We start from the raw sequence: 21,261 nt of genomic DNA, 5'->3' as shown, positions 1-21,261 counted from the left end.
CATTGAGTCTGTTCTCTGCTCATCCATAAGAGTGTGATTTGGGTCAGTGACTAAACATGACAAAACCAGGCTACAATGAATAGTCAAATCTGCCAAAAATATCACTGGTGCCAGCCTGCCCACTTTACAGGACGCGTACTATTCCAGGGTCATAAAACGTACAGGAATAATCATCACCGACCCCTCACATCCAGGCCAAAGACCTTTTGAACTTGTTCCAGTATTTCTTGCACTGAGTTACACTCTGTGCTTTGTATACATATATATTTTTACATTCTCTGTCTTGTTTTTTTTTTTTTTTTTTTTTCTCAGCTGTGTGAATAACTTCTATTTGGAAAGCCATTAAAACCGGAGTCAAATTCCTTGCATGCATGCATACTTGGCCAATAAATGTGATTCTGATTCTGATGTGTTTGTGTTTTCTTCCCATATCCCCAAAGATTTAAAGATGATTGGGTCCTGTGAAGGGCAGACACCCCATTGAAGACTTTTAGGATAGGCTCAGACTCCCTGCAACCTTGTACTGAGTTTGAGAATGATGTGACATTGTATATTGTTTGGGTTTTTTTGCCGTGAAGAGTAACTCAAACATTTGCAAAAGCTGAAATGAGAAGGAGACAGGGTTTTGAATTAAGATTGAAATCCAACAAGAAGCTCTTGTTTGCATTCAAATTTTGAAAATTAACAGACATTGTTGCAATTATGTCATTGAAGCAAAGAGTGACCTTGACCATGCATTCTCCAGGAGGTATATTAATACTGAAAAGAAAGACTGGATCTTGAGGCATAAAACATAAAGGGATGGGGTTAGAGAGAGGGTGCTTTCTCCAACAAGCTTTGCTCACATTGGGGAGGCACATTATAGTTCTTCGAGTGATGTAGTATTGTTTTCGTCATGAGTATCAAAGGAAACAATCAGATAAAGAGTGCACAGGAACATCACATATCAGCGGTAAGAAGAAAGCCATTTATAGTATACATGCAAGCAGTCTTGTGGTAGGCTGGAAAGATTCAAAGAGATATTAGTTTATGATCAACTATGTGTTTCAAGGTTTTTGGTAATAAAGATTTGAAACTGTATGGGAGTTTAGAGAGATTAGATTGCTCCCAAAGGAAAATTATGTGCAAGCTTTGGTGCAACTGAAACAAAGAACAAGTGGTCAGAGCGAGCATCAGAGACATCTGATGAAGAAAGAAATGTTTCATGAAAAGTAGGGACAGTGTTAAGATAGATCAGGTTGAAAAGGATAACACAGTGAAAAGAAAGGAGTGGAGTGTAACCATTTTATCTATCTTGACAAATGGGTAAAATCATGACAAGTCAATTATGACAAATCTTCTTTTGTGCACACTGAAGGATAATCTTTGTAGTTTTAAAAACTTTAGGATTTTCTTTTCAGTGAATTATTCCCTTGAGAAAAATGTTCTTCTCTGGTGGCAGCATGGCCAGATCTTCCATGAGGGTAAATTGAGTACATACCCTGGGGCTCTGCTCGCAAAACTGCTGTCGCAAATGCAAGAAAAAATTGCCTGATAACAGGATAAATCCTCAGCAGGTGCTTACCCCACTTTGATCCTCACAATTATAAATGTATCCAATCAGACCTAAATAAAACCTTTTAAAAGAAAAATATTGGTAGATTGATAGGACACAATCAGCACAGGTGTTTAAAAAGATCACTTTTATAAGATCTTGCATTTAATGTGTTTCCATGCCATAAAGTAGGTAAAGACAAAGTGGATGGTCATTCAAGATAAGAGCCTAGTGGTGCTGCAAAAGGAAAAAAAAATGAACAGAGACAAGCAAAAGATGTTGTTTTGCTGAAAACTAACAAAAAAAATTATTGATGATTTAAACAAGTTGCAAATGTTGCAGTTGATACTAATAAGACTGACTTTACAGATAGTCAGGAAAAAGACAATGTCACTGCTTCTAGCAGCAAGGTGGCATCCAATAACACTGAAAGAAACGTGAACAACCATGTGGGACACAATGAGGCCAATGCAAGGATAAGACATGCCAAACCCGAACAAATTAATCCCTCTATAAGGTGTGGAGCTCGGCCCGGACACAGACAGGCGGACACCAGTGGTTCACCCAGCACACGTTTATTGCACATTCTATTTAAAAATAAGTGACACACACAACCCCAAAACTCCCCCAAAGTTCAGGCCTCTCACACAATGCCTCTCTTGAGGCTGCCTCCTTTCTTCTCCTCCCGAGCTCCGTCCTTCTCCACTCCCGACTCAAGCCAACGAATGGAGGGAGGCGGCCCCTTTTATAATCACCCGGACGTGCTCCAGGTGCCTCCCGATAATCTTCCGCCGGCACTCCCCAGTGTGGCAGAAGTATTGGCTGTGCACCCGGAAGCACTCCGGGTGTCCCTGGTCGTCTTCCCCCTAGCACTTCCGGGTGTGGCGGAAGTGCTAAGGACCAGGGCTCTCCAGGCATTGGGGCACCCCCTGGCGGTGACCACGGGCACCTATATGGTTGAGCTTCCAAGCTCAGTTCCCGTGGTCCCCAAAGCCACCAGGGTGGTCGCCCCCTTGTGGTCTGGAGTAGGTGTAATCCCTCCTCCGGTCCTTCCAGGCATCCCAGCTGGGTGCCACTCCCAGCCACTTGCCACAGAGGTCTTTTGTTTTATTTAACAGTAGTATGTGAGCCCATAATGCTCAGTTATATACTAGCTTTTTTTTTTTTTTTTTACAAATTTGCATAAGCATTTTAAAAGTTTTACTTAATGCTAATGAACTGTGCTATCAGAAGAAAGTTGATTTCTCGCAAATATGATATGGTACTCATCAGTTTGTTTGTTAATCATTATCATGTACAAATGAACAAAGAAGAAAGGTAAAGCCGACCTGATACAAAGTTTTTTTTTCTTCTAATCCAATACCTGTGCCTGACTTATTTTTGCCTTATGTGATGTTTATAATGTCAGTGCTGAGTTTCAGTGCTTATCTATAGTGTTGGAGACGAGAACACCAGATGATCAGTTTATGTTCCAGTCTTCATCCATCAGTCTTAAGCTCTCATAGTTTTTCACTGTAAAGTGAATTCATCCATCCATTTTCCAACCCGCTGAATCCGAACACAGGGTCACGGGGGTCTGCTGGAGCCAATCCCAGCCAACACAGGGCACAAGGCAGGAACCAATCCCAGGCAGGGTGCCAACCCACCGCAGGACACACATAAACACACACACACACCAAGCACACACACTAGGGCCAATTTAGAATCGCCAATCCACCTAACCTGCATGTCTTTGGACTGTGGGAGGAAACCGGAGCGCCCGGAGGAAACCCACGCAGACACGGGGAGAACATGCAAACTCCACGCAGGGAGGACCCGGGAAGCGAACCCAGGTCCCTAGGTCTCCCAACTGCGAGGCAGCAGCGCTACCCACTGCGCCACCGTGAATTCAAGTGATTCTAAATATGTAGTCTAGTGAGGACAGTTGATGTCTGGGATTAAATACACATCAGAGAGCAGATGTAAAATTTTATAGCGTTCTAATTGAGATAGCAGAGATAAAGTGCGTTAACATGTAGTGTTTCATTAAATACATTTTTTAACTGTATTATGTCCCGAGTGTATGGCATGCTCTAAAAAGAAACTTTTTTGCAAAATTTGTTTTATTCTTAAAGTAACATTTTCAAACTTTTTTAATTCAGTTTGAGGTCACAGGGAACCAGTGCTCACTGCAGCCACATCTATTGCAAATCAGAGACCAGCCCCACAGGTCCAGTCTATTGCAGGACCCTGTCACACATGCACAGACAAATATAGAATCGGCAGTTAAACCAAATTACATTTCAATGAGGACTTAAGCGGAAGACCGCTGTGCACACTCAGTGCTGACAATGATCAGGCTGTAAGGCAAATGCAAATTACTGTACATGTTGCTCTGCAACAATAAAGAATCATACATACAGAAGGGTAGCAGCTACAAATGTGCACAATGTAATTTCAAAATCAAAACAAATTATCAGTTAACCTGAGTAGCATGTTTGAAAAACTCTTTTAAAATGTTTGTTGAAGTACATAACATGATGCTCTTTTGTGGAATAGTTTTGACAGGTACAGCTGTAATCTTATCAAAAAATACAGGCTTCAATTTTTTTATTGATGTTTCTACGCATGCATCCAGGCAATGTTAAAGGATAAGTTGGGCATTTTTCAAGTGAAGTGGGTGGATGGAATTGGGCCTGCAATTTGAGCCATGGCGAACTGCAAGTATGTTCATAATGTAGGCTGTGGAATTGATAACATAAAAAATTAGTATTGAAGTAATTTTTAAAAGTTCGAATTAGTACTTATCAATATTTCAATACTTTTGACAACCCTAATATGCATGGTGCTAAACATGCTTTATGAATGCAATATGCTTTGACTTTGGCAACATAGTCTTTTGTTTTCCCGCTGGAAACATAGTGCCCTACAGTAAGTACATAGCAGATCCAAGTTGCCCAAGTAGTGTTTATTTAACATACATTGAAGTTGGGCTGTAAAAGCAATTATCATAAGTGTGCATTAGTGGTAAGTGGTGGAAGATCTGTTTGTATCCAGGGACACAAGTAAATGTGTTTGCCAGGTTTTAATTTGTATTGGGGGTTCAATCTGGCATATCGATAGCCCACAGTTTCAGCTCGGTTCTCAATGGCTCTACATTCAGGCCTACATCTTGCTTTGGAATGTGCAGTAGAATCTTTTTGCCCTCTGATCTGTTGTGGGTTAGCAGTGAAACCTTTGCTGCATCTGGTTTGCCGGCGTGCAGTGTTAGAGCTGTTGGTTTTCTTTGTGACATTGATTTGTTTGCTCTTTTCTTTTATGAAGAAGTGTATCATGTGTTCTTGATGGTGAATAGATGGCACTGTTTTTCTCCTGGTCATTCATGTGCTAGCTCTGAGTAGTGACTTTCACAGGGAGCATGGATGATTGTGGCTGTCAAGACACACACAAACTGAGGTCACACAATGGAGGGTGCTATCGCCTTGTTTGAGAGCGGAATGCGATAAGGACTTGGGTCAGGTAAATAAATGTCTTACTCACATGAATGATGAAGAAGATCAGCCTGCTTTTGTAACACATGTCGCCATTGGCAGCTTTCAGCACATTTCGTATTCCGTGTGGTATGTGACCTGAAGGCACGTCGGAGCATGTGATGCATGCACCTCTGACAAAAGCAGGCAGTCTGGGCCACTCTGCTGAGATAAGAGTGACAGTCTCCACTTGCCTATTTGTGTCATGCCAGTGATGATCAGTCAGCTTTATTCTTCTTTGAAAAAATGCTCAAACTCTGTCAGGTTGCATGGGGATTGCAAATAAGCAGCCTTCTTCAAGTCCAGCCACAAATTCTCAGTTTGATTGGAATGTGGACTCAGACTCTGCCACTCCTAGATATTAACATTGTTGTTTTTAAGCCATTCCTATGTAGCTTTGGCTTTATGCTTGGGGTCATTGTCCTGGTGGAAAGCAAATCTTCTCCCAAAGCACAGGTTTCTTGCAGACAGCATCAGGTTTTGTCCATGATTTCCATGATTTTTACTCCATACATTTCATCCTGTGCCCTCACAAGCCATCCAGTGCCTTTTACAGAGAAGCATCCCCGGCAGCATGGCACTGCCCAACACCATGCTTCATGCTGAGTATGGTTTGTTTATGATAGTGTACTGTTATTGGCTTATACCAAACATGGAATTTTGTCTGATGTCTAAAGGGCTCAATTTTGGACTCATCAGACCATAGAACCTTCTCCCACATGACTTCAGAGTCTGTTATATGTCTTTTAGCAAACTCTACCTAAGATGTCATGTTAGGTGTGGGCGGTATGACCAAAATTCTATATCACGGTATTTTTCTAAATTATCCTGGTTTTACGGTATTCAACGGTATTTTTTTCGCCATGCATGAATGGATGTTAACCACATTTTCCACTGCAATTATTGGCTAAGAATAACCTATTCCACTGTCAAGAGTATTGTACATTGTACAAAAAAAAAACATTTTAATGTGCACACAAGTATTAATACAGTTTTGCATTGCCCCAAAAGTGATAGTTTTCAAGGGGGTGGCACTAATGAAGAAGGTATCACATTGCATGACAGATGCAGTCAAAATATAGAACCTTTTTATTGAACAAATTTTGCAAAAACAAACTATAATTTTGACAACATATTTTCAACCATACAAAGAGGCATTTAGACTTAGTAAAATATCCAGAAGTGCTTGTCAAAAATTGTATTGCACCGAATATGTCTTAGAAAAGGAATAAATAGTAAATATTTTTTGTAAACCAACTACATTTTCTGTTAATGTTAACAATCTCTGTCCACTGACACGTTAAAGTGACTTTTTCAACAACTTTATCATCATTAAACTGCATAATATTTAAACTAATAAATAATAACAATAAAATAAATAATAGTATTATTACTGATAGTTACACTATTACTTCAAGACTTCAAGCCCAGGTGCATTACACAGCATTCACCAAATTAAAATAAAATACAACAAGTGCAACTTGGTTTTGACATCTTTACCAACTGAACCATCATTTAGGCAAACTGCATTAATATGGACCTTGCTTCAAGCTAAGCTATACTGGGAAGAAAAAAACAAACTATATGTCGAGAACAAAGTCAACATTTCCACTTTATTCTCGCCGTTTATGTCGAGATTAAAGTCGACATTTCCACTTTATTCTCGCCGTTTATGTCGAGATTAAAGTCGACATTTCCACTTTATTCTCGCCATTTATGTCGAGATTAAAGTCGACATTTCCACTTTATTCTCGCCGTTTATGTTGAGATTAAAATCGACATTTCCACTTTATTCTCATAGTTTACTTCATAATTAAAGTAGAATGTCGTAAACTAAACTTCTTCCTAAAATCAATGTTTAATCAATTACTTAATTTACCCCGTCATAAATTAATGCAGCACATTAAATGCTTTGTGTTACATTCCTCGACCCAGTGGTTAATCACTACGCTTCTTAAACTGACTTCCTCCACACTAAGAGAAGACAGCGATCACCATACAGAATCCATTCACTTCATGATATTCCTGCTTTCTGAAAATTTTGAATGCTAAGATAAATACTTGATATAATTTTCATGATGAAATGCATTAAAGCAGGTATTACACATGCACGGTAGTGAGGCGGTAGTGCTGCTCCCTCGCAGTAAGGGGTCCCCAGGTGTATGTTCAGTGTAGAGAACTTTATGGCAGGTGTGACGAGGCTCCAAAAAACTGGATGTATGAATAGCTGTCGCACAGGTTTAACTTAAATATTGTGTAAATGTTGGGTTTGTGATCTGCTGGTCGGAGACACGAACACAGAATTCAATGCATGTTTTTCTGAGCGGGCTATCTTTATTGCATGCATGCTGTCTCTATCTGACGTAGGCTACCAAAACCCCAGTTCCTATCCTTCCTTTTTCTTTCACCACATAACCAATCACCACACGATAAACGTCTTTGTGAAATTAAAACTAGTTATAAACTTAGCCCACGGAGTGTTCAGAACTTTAAAAATATCTTCGTTATACATGTTTAATTATGCCATCCATTCAGAGTTACGCCCATCTCTGAACGAATCACTTAACACAAAGCATTTAATGTGCTATATAACTTATGATGAGGTTTGAGAAAATCTAGTAAATTAAATATTCATTTTATGATGAAGTTTAGTTTACGATGTTCTACTTTAATGACAAATTACGAGAATAAAGTCAACATGTCGACTTTATTCTCGTCATAAGCGTCAAGATTAAAGTGGAAATGTCGAGAATAAAGTCAAAATGTCGTCACACTATTACACAGTACCCAGGTACATTACACTGTATTGAAAACAAATAAAACAAGTACAACTTGGCTTGCAAGTAGTATAGAAACAGTATTTACACATCTGACCTTTTAAAACTAAAGCATCTCCAGGCGACAGACGTGACAGCTTTTTTTCGGCTCTCTGTCCATTTTCACCGCGTGGCATACCTATGCTACAGCCCACTATTTGGTGGTGTAGCAGTGAAAAAGAGCCCTAGTGCAACAAATCTGTGTTTAGCGGTGTAGCAGTGAAAAAGGTCCCCACTTGAACAGTTTCCCACTGCGCCACGTTCCGAACGTCGTTTAGGCAATTTAAAATTTAAAAAAAAATAAAAAACGGTTTTCGGTATGAACCGGTATACCGCCCAGCACTATGTCATGTGAATTTTTTTAATAGTGGATTACTTTTTGCCATTCTCCCCTAAAATAATACTGGTCTATCTAGCCTTTCCTCATCAGTCTTTTTCTTGCTCAATCAGTCAGTTTTTGTGGCTGACATGCTCTAGGCAGATTTACATCTTTGCCATACTCTTTCTATTTCTTAATTATTGAGTTAACTGTAATCTAAGTAATATTCAGTGACTTGGATATTTTCTTATCTCCATCCCCTGACTTGCAATTTTCAATCACCTTTTCATGGAATTGATTGGAGTATTCTTTCGTCTTCCAGATGCTGATTAAAGTGCCTTCAGAAAGTATTCAGACCCCTTCAATTTTTACACATTTTGTGATGTTGTAGCTTTATTCTAAAATTGTTTAATCACTCAATACCTGAGAATGTCAAAGTGAAAACAGGATTTTAGGAATTTCTGTAAAGAAAAAACTGAAATACTAACACAAGTTTTTAGACCTTTTGCAATGACACTTTGGCCCAAGTGCATCCCATGCTATTAATCATCAAGTAGCAGCTAAAAAGTATTTGGCATCCAGGGGTGCATTAACCCTCAAGTATGTGTCGGTTTAAGGGTTAACTATCATTGCCGAAACTTTGATATACACATTATAGTACAAACATCAACGTTAACACATGACACTATCTTTACTCGCTAAACCTTACCTTTCAAGAGACTGAAGCATCACAACTCCAGGATGCTTGCGTTTCAGATGCTCATGCATCGCGGTGGTGCTGCCATGAAAAGAAAGCTCCGCTTTACATAAACTACATTCAACTTTGTTTCTCTTTCGTTGAAGTGCTCCCACACTTTAGAAAGTTTCTGCCTCAGTTTTTTTCCATCTCTTTCCCCCTCCTCTATCTGACTCGCCATTGCAACCACGTTTATTTTCCTCTACATTCTTCTTCTCCTCAGATGTTCTTCTTTTTTGGTAGGACTGTGTGCAGTCTTGACAAACAATAACAAACGATACTGCCCCCAAACGTTCATGTAGTGCATTGCAGTTACAAAAACCAATGTGGTTCTTTGTGACTGGAGCCTCTATTGAAGGTTTTGTTTATGACGTGTCGACAAAAAAAATCTGCGTCAACGATTTTTTGTAGTCGATGTCATCGATTACGTCGACTAATTGTTGCAGCCCTAGTCGCAACCTCCATGTGCTGTTGTTTGTCAGATCAGTAGCTGTTTGGATACCAATCTTGTGCTAACTGTATAGCAACCCTAATCATCATGCATTGTAGCATGTGCAGATCCATAGCCGATATCCAAAAGTGCAGCAACAGTGGACAACTTAATCCGTTGGTCTCCTCTGATGAAGGCATTTGCTATGTTGGTGTGGGCTTTTGTTCACAATGTTCATGGTCGCCTAGATCGAGCTTCGTTTGTTACACTTGTTCTTCCTGCTGTAATTTTTTCTACCCATTAATAAACTTTTTGTTGAGTCTTGCAGTTTTCACTTCCATAATGAGCCAACATCCTTTGGTGTATTTCAGCAGATTTCACTCCCTCTCCCCAAAGAAATCAGTGCATTGTTCCAACAAAGGTGCAATCCCATAGCAGAGCATTCATGTTCATTTGACCTTGGCTTCAACTAGACTAACGTTAGAGTATGCTGCTGTGTGTGTTGGAACTACCCTTAAGCTATCGTGAATGTGCTGTATTGCATCAGCTTCAATCAATTGTGGTTACAGTAATCCCTCACCTATCGCGGGGGTTACGTTCCAGAGCCCCCCGTGATAGGTGAAAATCCGCTAAGTAGCGACCTATATTTATTTTATTATTTATACATATTTTAAGGCTTTATAAACCCTTCCCACACTCTTATAAACCTTTCCCACGCTCTTATAAACACTTCCTATGCTCTTAAACACTTTCTGCATTCTTAAACACCACAGACTAACACTGCACACTGCACGCAGCGATCAGACGTCAATGTGTCTGCACTCGCTTTGTGAAGGGGGGCAGCTGAACTCTGAGCAGAGCAGAAATGGACTTTGTGCTGCTTCTGCCAAAATGCCTGCTTGTCGCTCTGTGCGTTAGGAAGGAGGAGGAGGAGTGGGGGTGTGTGGAGGAGGAGTGGGGGTGTGTGAGGGCTGAACGCACGTTCGCTCAAACCCCCCTCCCCGGAGGCGCAGTACGCTCCTTCCACTTCGCATTGTCAAGGGGGTGGGGAGCTGAATGAACACTAAGGAGAAGTGGACTTTTGTGCTGCTTATCGCTCTGCGTGTCAATAATTTAAAAGCCTGTACATCACCTATTTTCCTGTCTCACTGTCTTGTCTTGCGTGAAGTTAAAATGTTTTATAATAGTGAGATGTTACTCATATACTTAGCCCGACATCCACATATCATATCTGTTAACAAAGTGTGTTTTATAAGTTTACATGTGTTTAAAGCATGTTGGATGGGTATTTTAAGGCTTAAACTATAAAAATGTTTATTTATATGGTCTTTCTATATCGCGGATTTTCTCCTGTTGCTGATTGGTCTGGAACATAACTTCCGCGATAGGCGGGCAATCACTTGTATTTAAAAACCCGCGAAGTCGTGAATTCGCGAAAAGTGAACCGCGAAGTAGCGAGGGATTACTGTACTGAGTAATTTTCAAACTATTTTACTTTTTTGGGATTGATGCCTGCTTTGCTTTGTGTGCTTCAAGGATAGACTGTGGCTCTTTAAGTTGAAAATGTATAGATGAGGAATTAGTAATTTTTGCAGATCAGTATTGCATTTAATGCTGTGAAAGGTTTAATCTCTCATAGACTTAGATTAAATGAGTTCAGTGAAAGGATGAATTCCTCCATTAAATGGATGCTAGAATGTCTTATAAAACTAATAGATATATGATATTTGAATTAAGTTTATGTTTTGTTTTATTTGCAGAGAGTTAAAAATCCATAAGAAGAAACATCACATACAATGCCTCCAATCCACCAATCTAGGAGCCGTAGCCCAGATCCTGAAACCAGACCTAAAAGAAGAAGACACAGTAGTTCTAGTAGCAACAGTAGTGATAGACGGTCATCGAGTCCTTCAGTGAAGCCTAGTAAACATAGTTCTGGATGGACTCGATCCCGGTCCCTATCTCGTTCCCGGTCTCGTTCCCGGTCTCGTTCCCAGTCCCGTTCCCGTTCCAGAGACAGAAATGGGTTTAAACATAACAATGGAAACCACCACAGTCCCTCCAGATCAAGAGACAGGGATTTTAGATCCAGCCAACGAGATGTGACGAACTATGGAAATCATGATAAATCACGTTTTGAACATTACGATAAAAGAGAGGAAATTATTCGTCAGAGGCAAGAAGCCTTCATATCCAGGTTTGTGTTCCATTAACTCAGAAATTTACTACCTTCAGACTGGGTTCACAAATGTGCTTATTTCATAATATTAATACTAATGTTTAACAGTTAATATAATACTGTTTACATATTTTTGAATGTAATATGTGTATACTGAAAGTAAATTGGGTAGTATACATTTTATGTGTATACCTAACAGTAACACCGAATTACCAGTTCATCTCTTCACACTTTTTGTGAGCTCACCGAATCCATTTTTATGATTAGTGGGTATAACTACCTTGCATCAAAACATCTGTCTTCTTTACCTGAAAAAGTGTAGCTCACAGTACTTTACAACAACTTAAGAAAAAATTACAATTACAAAGGTAAAAAAACACAAATAAAATGAAGTAATCCTTAATGAATGTACGTTAGTGCTGGTATCCCTGCTGTCATTATTCTTTTATCTGTTATGTACTTTTAATAACATTTCTCTCTTACATGGTTATATACAGTATATTTTATCAGTAAGTTTGATATTTTTTGGTCTAGATGTCTCTTAATGCCTTCATATATGTATAAAAACGGGTTCTTTCTCTTAGATGCCGTAACAGCAGTAGTAATTTAGCATTACTTATTTCATGTTAAATTAAGAGCGTTGGAGACATATTTCCCTTACTTGCCAAGTCAGTCTTGACATGGTGAAGTTACAGGCTTTTGAATATAATTTTTTTCCCATCTTAGGCGACTGCAGGAACGTGAACGAATTGCAGAACTGGGAGCCCCTGAAGTCTGGGGACAGTCCCCAAAAGTTCCAGAACCAGAGTAAGTGTTGCTTATTTCCTTGGTACTTAGTTAGCTTTATAATCTTTATCAAACTTGACTTAACTTGATATAAAACATGGAATGTTTTTATTTATTTGAGAAATTCATAAGATCTATATTTATTATTGACTTTGACTTTTTAAAATAAATTACTTTCATATTTGCAATTACTGTTGTATTGGTCTTGATGGAGATATTTTAAGATATACAGTATGCACACTTCTGGAACCTTCTGGAAACAAGCTGAGTCACAGTCTGTTTAATCTTTTAATTATATGCTTCATTTACTAAGCATTTAAGAAACAGACTATCCAAGGACATGATTCAGTAATAAGTGTGGTTTGTTTAGCTACTTTAGTGTCTTAATTGGTAAATACCCGCATGATTTCTTAAATGAAGGCGCTGTAACAAAATACATAGAGTGATTGTGTCAGTTACATACATGTATTCATTTAAATTTTGTAGGTGAATCTGCCATTATGCAAATTGTTTAAATTAATAATCTGCAAAAGCTAAATATCATTTTAATATGATTAATTGATTTAGTTTGTGAGAGTTATTGATTTGATAGTTAAGTAAGGCTTTATAACTATAAAAAATCTTATCTGTATATGTATTGACTTTTTTCATTTTATAGTTCAGATGAGCATACTCCAGCAGAAGATGACTTTAAAAACCAAAGTAGTTCAAATTCTGATTCTGAAGGTACTTTATTTGCTTACATTTGGAATAGCCCCTTAAAGCTGTTTTTGTTTATTATTCTTCATGTGACTTTTTTCTGTGGTTACATAATTATACCGTACATTTTCAAATCCTTGTTTTATTATATTTATTGTTTTATTATTACTTGTTGATAAGTGTAATTTTAGAAATACAAGAAATAACATATGTATCAACTCATATGTACAGAGGAAAGCAAAAAGAAGAAAAAGAAAAAAAGAAAGTCCAAAAAGGGGAAAAAAAAGAAGCAAAGAAAACACAATGATGATAGTGATAGTGACTCTGAGAATAGCTCTGAAGGTAAGATTTTTAAAAACATGTAATGCTCATCTGCTGTGACAGCTTCAATGCTTCATTGTAAATGTTAGTTAAGTACTACCTCAAATCTGAAAAAAGTTGGTATGGAAAATGCTAACAACAATAACAAAAAAAAAGCAGTTTTCTTAAATTTACTTTGAGATTGATTTCATTGCAGACAGTATGAACCCAAGATATTTCATGATTTCATGTTTTGTCTGGTCAACTTCATTTCATTTGTTGATATACATACATTCCTGCATTCTGGGCTTGCAACACTTTCCAAAAAACTTTGGGACGGAGGCAAATTAGGGCCAGTAATGAGGTAAAATAATTAAAAAATGATATGGTTTCAAACAGATGATTGTCATCATGATTTGGTACAAAAGCAGTATCCATGAAAGGCTGAGTCTTTGAGGAGCAAAGATGGACAGAGGATCTCCAGTTTGTCAACAAATGCATGAGAAAATTCTTGAAATGTCTAGAAACAACATTCCTCAAAGAAAGGTTGTAAGGGATTTGCATATTTCTCCCTCTACAGTGCAAAATACATTAAAGCAATTCATGGAATCTGGAGGAATTTCAGTGTGTAAAGGGCAAGGGTGTAAGCCTAAGGTGAACACCCATAATCTCTGATCCCTCAGACGGCACTACATTAAGAACCGTCACTAATCTATAGCTGATATAAGCACATGGGCGAAGGATTACTTTGGCAAACCTTTGTCAAGCATTTCAATATGAAGTTACATTCACAAATGCCACTTAAAATTTTACTTTGCAAAAAAAAAAGAAGCCTTATGTTAACCATGTCAAGAAGCAGCTTCGACTTATGTGGGCTCTGAGTCATCTAAAATGAACCACCACACAGTGGAAACATGTATTGTGGTCAGACAAATCAGTATTCCAGATTTTTTTTGGAAGAGATGGACACAGTGTTCTCCAGACCAAAGACAAAAAGGACCATCCGGACTGTCAGTGCCCTTGGCAAAGGTAATGTGTACTTCTGTGATGACAGCATTAATGCAGAAATGTACATTGAGATTTTAGAGCAACTTATGCTGCCATCAAGACATCATCTTTTCCCGGGACACCCATGCATTTTTCAACAAGACAATGCAAAACCATATCATGCACACATTGCAAAGGCATGGCTGTGGAAGAAGAGGGTACGGGCCCTGTCTGCAGTCATGACCAGTAGAGAATGTGTGGAGAATTTTGCACATGTAAAGACACGTTTACAGGAAGAATTGGACAAAATGACACCTGAAACTCTTCATTGCTTGGTATCCTCAGTACCAAAATGCCTTTTTACGTGTTGTGAGAAGGAATGGCGAGATTTCAAAGTAGTGAATGCTTTACCATCCCAACTTTTTTTGGAATATGTTACAGGCCTGAAATGCAAGAAGGGATGTATTTTAACAAATAAAGCTGACTGGACAAAACATGAAATACCTTGGGTTCATACTGTCTGCAATGAAGTAAAAGTTAAAGTAAACTTAAGAATCACCTTGGTTTTTTTTTTTCTTTTTTATTTGCATTTTCCATACCATCCCAATTTTTTTCTGATTTGTGGTTGTGTATTCAAAATGTACTTTATATGACCAAAAAATGTAGACTCACTTATTTGGCTTATTTATATTATTGAACATTGCTTTATCATAGTTTTATCATAATTCACCATGAGAGTATCTATGCAGGATGTGTTTAAGCTATTCCCACTAACCACAATAGTCATCCTTAGGTTTTCATCCCAAACTATTATTACTTGTTTATTTAATCTCGAGAATGTGAAAAATACACCAGTCAGGCTTTTAAGTCATTGTTTACATGAAAAACATTTTTCTTTACAGCTTAGAGGATGCAAAACCAAACTCCTATAACCAGCTACCTTAGCTGCAGCTGCTGAAGTAGAAGTTGTCTGAAATGCAGTGGTTTGCAGCTACGTTAATTGTGCCAGTTTAGTATAAAACACTTACTTTTTACTTAATCTTCTCTTCTGCCAGGTGTACCTGGCCTGTGCTTTATGCTGTTGCAGTCTGTGTGTCAGTACTTTATTATTTCTAGTTTAATTCCCAATGTGAACTTTATTTAGTATTTTGAAAATCTGTACTCTTATCTAAACCAAATAACTATTAAGAGCACTATGATAACTATTAAGATGTTACCAATGATTATAAGGTTTCCTGTCAATTCAGTATGTATTATAGGTATATTAATAAAGTGAAAAAATGGACAAAAATGAAATAATGAGCATCCTACAATGACCAGACATGGTTAGCGTCTATTGTACTGATCTTCTGAAGTACCATCCCTGCATTCTGAGTGTTCCTTGACAGTGTTTTCACCTGCATCGTTGAGGCTCTTTCAGCACGGTCCTTACTTCCTTTCATATAGATGAAGTTTTTTATATGTGGTTCGAGATGTCTTTTTTATGTCTAAAATATATACTTACAGTATTGGGTGTCAAAATATTTTCTTCATTTATCTTCCGTCCAACTTCTGCTGAAAGAATATTATGGGTTGTAGAAGACAATGTGTTATTGTATACTGTGTATTAGATGCATCATTTCATTTACACTATATGTATTTGCATTGTTTTTGGATAATAGGGCATGTGGTCCTTTATTGCTAATTTGTTTTTTTTATATTACATCAGTGGAAGATGACAGAAAAAAAAAGAAGAAAAGAAAAAGCAAGCATAAAAAGTAAGGTTTTCTTTATAACACTTTTTCACTAAAATGCGTTAACTAAAGAATGTAGTGACTATTTAACCATTAACAATTGCATTGATGTTTCCCAATAAAGTGTTTTTTGCATCATTCTTTATACTGACTTACTGACTTTGGTGGATTGTGATAGGAATAATTTGGTTTGAAAAAGCTTCATTTTTTTGTGGTCCGTATGGTGAAATTCTGTTGATACATTTATGATATGTTTGAACAAGGAGTAATTTGTTCTGTCACACTGTGCCCCATTATGGGTTAGTAGCCAGATACAGTAATCCCTCCTCCATCGCGGGGGTTGCGTTCCAGAGCCACCTGCGAAATAAGAAAATCCGCGAAGTAGAAACCATATGTTTATATGGTTATTTTTATATTGTCATGCTTGGGTCACAGATTTGCGCAGAAACACAGGAGGTTGTAGAGAGACAGGAACGTTATTCAAACACTGCAAACAAACATTTGTCTCTTTTTCAAAAGTTTAAACTGTGCTCCATGACAAGACAGAGATGACAGTTCTGTCTCACAATTAAAAGAATGCAAACATATCTTCCTCTTCAAAGGAAACAGAGAGGAAAGCAAACAAATCAATAGGGCTGTTTGGCTTTTAAGTATGCGAAGCACCGCCGGTACAAAGCTGTTGAAGGCGGCAGCTCACACCCCCTCCGTCAGGAGCAGGGAGAAAGAGAGAGAGAGAGAGACAGAGAAAAACAAAGTCAAAAATCAATACGTGCCCTTTGAGCTTTTAAGTATGCGAAGCACCGTGCAGCATGTCCTTCACGAAGCAGCTGCACACAGAAGGTAGCAACGTGAAGATAATCTTTCAGCATTTTTAGACGAGCGTCCGTATCGTCTAGGTGTGCGAACAGCCCCTCTGCTCACACCCCCTACGTCAGGATCAGAGAAAGTCAGCGCAAGAGAGAGAGAGAGAGAGAAAGTAAGTTGGGTAGCTTCTCAGCCATCTGCCAATAGCGTCCCTTGTATGAAATCAACTGGGCAAACCAACTGAGGAAGCATGTACCAGAAATTAAAAGACCCATTGTCCTCAGAAATCCGCGAACCAGCAAAAAATCCGCGATATATATTTAAATATGCTTACATATAAAATCCGCGATAGAGTGAAGCCGCGAAAGGCGAAGCGCGATATAGCGAGGGATCACTGTACAGTATTTATTTTTCAGTAGTGGGAAAATCCAGCAGAATGGATGTTGTCTTTCTTCTTGAGACTAAAGTTATTAATTAATCATGAATAATAGAATTGATCCAGTAGAAAAAAATACACAGTTCTTCAGTTTAGATGAAAGGTAAAATATAAATATTAGGTATATATTCATGATGAATCTTTGTTACTTGTTTATATGACCTAACTGTGTTACTCACAAATTTGGGTCATTTCTGTCTTCAAACAGAAAAAAGTCAAAGAAGAGAAAAACTAAAAAGAATAAAAAAGAATCCAGCAGCTCCAGTAGTGAACAATCGGAAGATGAGGAAGATGATCCAAGAAATGAGATTTGGGTTGAGAGATCTAGTATGTATTACTTAGAAAATTATGGTTAAACATGGTCTCTATCGTCTGATTTTTTCATAAAATTGTCTAACTTGAATTTTAATTTGAAATGGACCAGTCAAAGATCCCCAGATTAGCATATTAGAATATTTTTATATAACAAGAATAGAGACATTGGAAGAATGTAGTAGTATTCTTTTCTTTTCTTAATTGGATGATCTTTTGCAGATAACCATGAGGAGAACTTTGTTGGTCCTGATGCTCCAATTACACACATGTCACAGGATGACAAACCTTTGAAGTACGTAAACATCTCCCTTTTCATGAAGATTTTATCAGTGTTGTTTGCCTACAGTACCATCCAAGTGCCTTCAAGTTTTTATTTTGAGAAATATACTTTTGACAAATATTTCACATTCACTTTAAAAATTAATTGTTAAAAAATTAGATTTTGAATAGAAATTCTTACCGTAAGAATATGTGTATGTATCTGTTGAAATCCAGAGAATGGTGATGGCTGTTAAGGGCGTTGAATACGTGCATAGCACGATATATCAGTTAATAGGCAATTTAACATTGTATTTTTGTTTATATTGCCTTTTTATAGAGTGTAGGCAGTTGTTGTTTTTGTGTAAATGTATACTGTAGCAGAAGTAGCGTTGAGCCACCTCTCAAACCCTCAGGTACCACTCTTCAGACCAGGTGAAAATATAACAACTATTTATTTTGTTATTATAATGTGCACAAAGCACACTTTCCACCACACTATTCATAAACACCAATAAACTCTCTCAATAAACACAATCCTCCACTCCCAGACACTTAGCCCACCTTCCTCCCAGCTCAGCTCAAATGTCTGGGCTTACCCAGAGTCCTTTTATAGCCCCTGACCTGGAAATGGTTCCATAGCCAAACCCACAAGTCCGTTTTCCTTCCGGGTCAGGGCAAACAGTCCTTTTCTTCATCCCGGGAGCACGTCACTTCCTTGAGTCACGTGACTGACATGCACTCCCGGGTTATAGGGCATACAAGAGTCCATGAGGCCCTTCACAGCGACTCCTGGCGGCCCCCAAGGTATCCAGCAGGGCTGTGTATAGAAACTACACAGTCCATGAGGCCCTGCTGGAACTCGGGGCACCAATATGCTGTCCGGAGGGCTCCTCCTAGCGGCCTGGGGGGTGAGGGCTGGACTGGAAAGCCGGCAATCCTCCACAATACATTCACACCTCCATTGCGAGAAATGAAAAATAGCAATTGGAATATATTGTAGCAGATCATTGACACATATCTATAAGTTCATCACTAAAAACATTTAATGTTGAAAAATTCACTTTCTTTTTCTTCTAGTTATGGCCATGCCCTGCTCCCAGGTGAAGGAGCAGCTATGGCTGAATATGTTAAAGCAGGAAAGCGTATTCCCAGAAGAGGTGAAATTGGTCTGACAAGTGAAGAGATTGCATCGTTTGAGCATGCTGGTTATGTAATGAGTGGGAGCAGGTATGACTTGTGTATTTTTGCCACAAAAAAAAAACAAAAACAGTGCTTTGACATGGCCTTGATGATTGTAGTATTGAAATAATCATGGTGTTGTTTTTTTTTTTTTTTTTTTTCCAAATACTTTGGTTCTCTGCTACGTTAAAGAGTTACAGGTTTGGTCGAGCCAGTTGTTTATTAGTAATAATCCCACCTTTAAATGGATTCTAAATCAAAACCACCATTTCCCCATTTCTTCTGTTATTTTATTAATCTAATCTTCCATTAGCAATTTTCCTGTTTTTCTAAATAAGTCAAAAGATTTCCCATAGTGGAATGCCTCAGTAGCTGTTTAATAAAATAGTGCTTATTTTTAGCATCATCATAGAGTTCTTACTGTACTTATGTAGTAGATAGATAGATAGATAGATAGATAGATAGATAGATAGATAGATAGATAGATAGATAGATAGATAGATAGATAGATAGATAGATAGATAGATAGATAGATACTTTATTAATCCCAAGGGGAAATTCACATACTCCAGCAGCAGCATACTGATACAAAAAACAATATTAAATTAAAGATTGATAATAATGCGGGTAAAAACAGACAATAACTTTGTATGATGTTAACGTTTACCCCCCCGGGTGGAATTGAAGAGTTGCGTAGTTTCGGGGAGGAACGATCTCCTCAGTCTGTCAGTGGAATATGTACGTATGAACAGTCAGCCACTCTTTTTAATATCATGCACTTGCACTCTTCTGCATAGTGGGGCTGACTAGGAGAAGAAAAAAAAAAGAATTAAGTTGAAGAATGACATTCCTCCTTGTATGTCTGGCCAACATGTCACCACGCTCTGGCACTATGATTTGCAATTTTTACTAGTTAAACATTTAGAGTGACATATAACAGTAGTCCAGGTTGCATTCGATAAGTACACCTCTTACTATGGAATTAATAGAAGAGCTTTCTTACATGGCAGGATAGAAATTCAAGTGTCGTATGTTTGAAAGTTAGCATTGTAATGACTGATACATGCCCATGTGTACAAGAGCTTCGGAGTGATTATAGGATTAAAAGATAATGTGTTTACTCAGGCAACTGGCTAATAGCTTGAAAACATCATTTTTCCCCCTTGGTGTATATATATATATTTTTTTTTCATTCCCAAATTTATTTTTATGTATTTATTTTGCTGATGTAGTTCATGTGCAGATTAAAATAAAGGTACTTTTGTGAGCTATAAAAATCTTTTGAGGGGATGAACTTTTTGGGCTTGCCAATAGCACTACTACTGGCTACACCTTAGTTAAGGTTTTAGCTTTGGCTTGTGATAATGGAGTTTTACATTCCATTCATATATAAAAACCAACTTGTTAAGATTATGCACAAGTTCTGAGTTACTTCTTCTGATATGTGCACACTTGTGGATGACTATGCCATTTTCCTAATTAGAATATATGAATTTATTTAACTTGTTCTCATTTTTTTTAAACTTACAATTGTAAGGTTTGTAAAAAAAAAAATAGAAAACTGTCACTTGCAGGGAAGAAAATGATCTCTCTACTTAGTTTTCCATGCTTATCTTTTATTGAGAGTGTTCTTTGTGGTGCCTGCTCTTAAATTCCAATAGATAAGATATCTCAACAGCAGGAGATGTTTGGACAGATTTGCCTTTGAGCTACATAGCAGCTGCGAGGTTTGACACATTTTGGGCCACTGCTTCCTAGACAGTGCCTCGTACGAAGATTTATTGCTTCAATGTATAGTCACAATGGGGAGATCTAGTGTTACTTTTAGTTTTATTTGCTGTATTTCAGGATTTTTTAGCCCTTCTTAAATTTGGGTGACTAATTATTATCACATGCACTGGTAAAATACAGCGGGGAAGATTATTTCCTTAGGGTTAGCATTTAATTGTTTACTAATTATGCCTTATTTGGCTTCTAAATTTAGGCATCGCCGTATGGAAGCTGTGCGTTTGAGAAAGGAAAACCAGATCTACAGTGCTGATGAGAAGAGAGCTTTGGCATCATTTAATCAAGAAGAACGAAGAAAAAGAGAGAATAAAATTCTTTCTAGCTTCAGAGAAATGGTGTATAGGAAAACAAAAGCCAAAGATGATAAATGAAACTTTTTCCACAATGCTAATATTTTGCTGGTAATGAAAGTAATTACTTACAGCAACACTTTTTTTTTTTTTACCTTAA

At 37.8% G+C, this 21,261-nt stretch overlaps 1 protein-coding gene across 2 annotated transcripts in view; it reads left to right on the top strand.

The window, feature by feature from the left end:
- The window catches only part of nkap (NFKB activating protein), a 26,648-nt gene extending 5,387 nt beyond the window's left edge, over positions 1 to 21,261 (top strand). The window contains exons 2-11 of one of the 2 annotated variants that reach the window (XM_051934958.1): positions 11,105 to 11,316; positions 11,365 to 11,541; positions 12,250 to 12,330; positions 12,968 to 13,035; positions 13,240 to 13,350; positions 16,004 to 16,052; positions 17,477 to 17,595; positions 17,803 to 17,875; positions 18,922 to 19,071; positions 21,008 to 21,261. In XM_051934958.1, the coding sequence (XP_051790918.1) occupies positions 11,141 to 11,316; positions 11,365 to 11,541; positions 12,250 to 12,330; positions 12,968 to 13,035; positions 13,240 to 13,350; positions 16,004 to 16,052; positions 17,477 to 17,595; positions 17,803 to 17,875; positions 18,922 to 19,071; positions 21,008 to 21,182 (1,179 nt within the window). In that variant the 5' untranslated portion in view covers positions 11,105 to 11,140 and the 3' untranslated portion in view covers positions 21,183 to 21,261. Of the gene's footprint in view, positions 1 to 11,104; positions 11,542 to 12,249; positions 12,331 to 12,967; positions 13,036 to 13,239; positions 13,351 to 16,003; positions 16,053 to 17,476; positions 17,596 to 17,802; positions 17,876 to 18,921; positions 19,072 to 21,007 lie in introns of both variants that reach the window. The other variant, XM_028815865.2, reaches the window with a different exon arrangement.

The sequence above is a fragment of the Erpetoichthys calabaricus genome, chromosome 12 (assembly GCF_900747795.2).
Source record: "Erpetoichthys calabaricus chromosome 12, fErpCal1.3, whole genome shotgun sequence".
Classification (NCBI taxonomy): Eukaryota; Metazoa; Chordata; class Cladistia; order Polypteriformes; family Polypteridae; genus Erpetoichthys; species Erpetoichthys calabaricus.
This window is presented reverse-complemented; position numbering and strand designations above follow the sequence as displayed.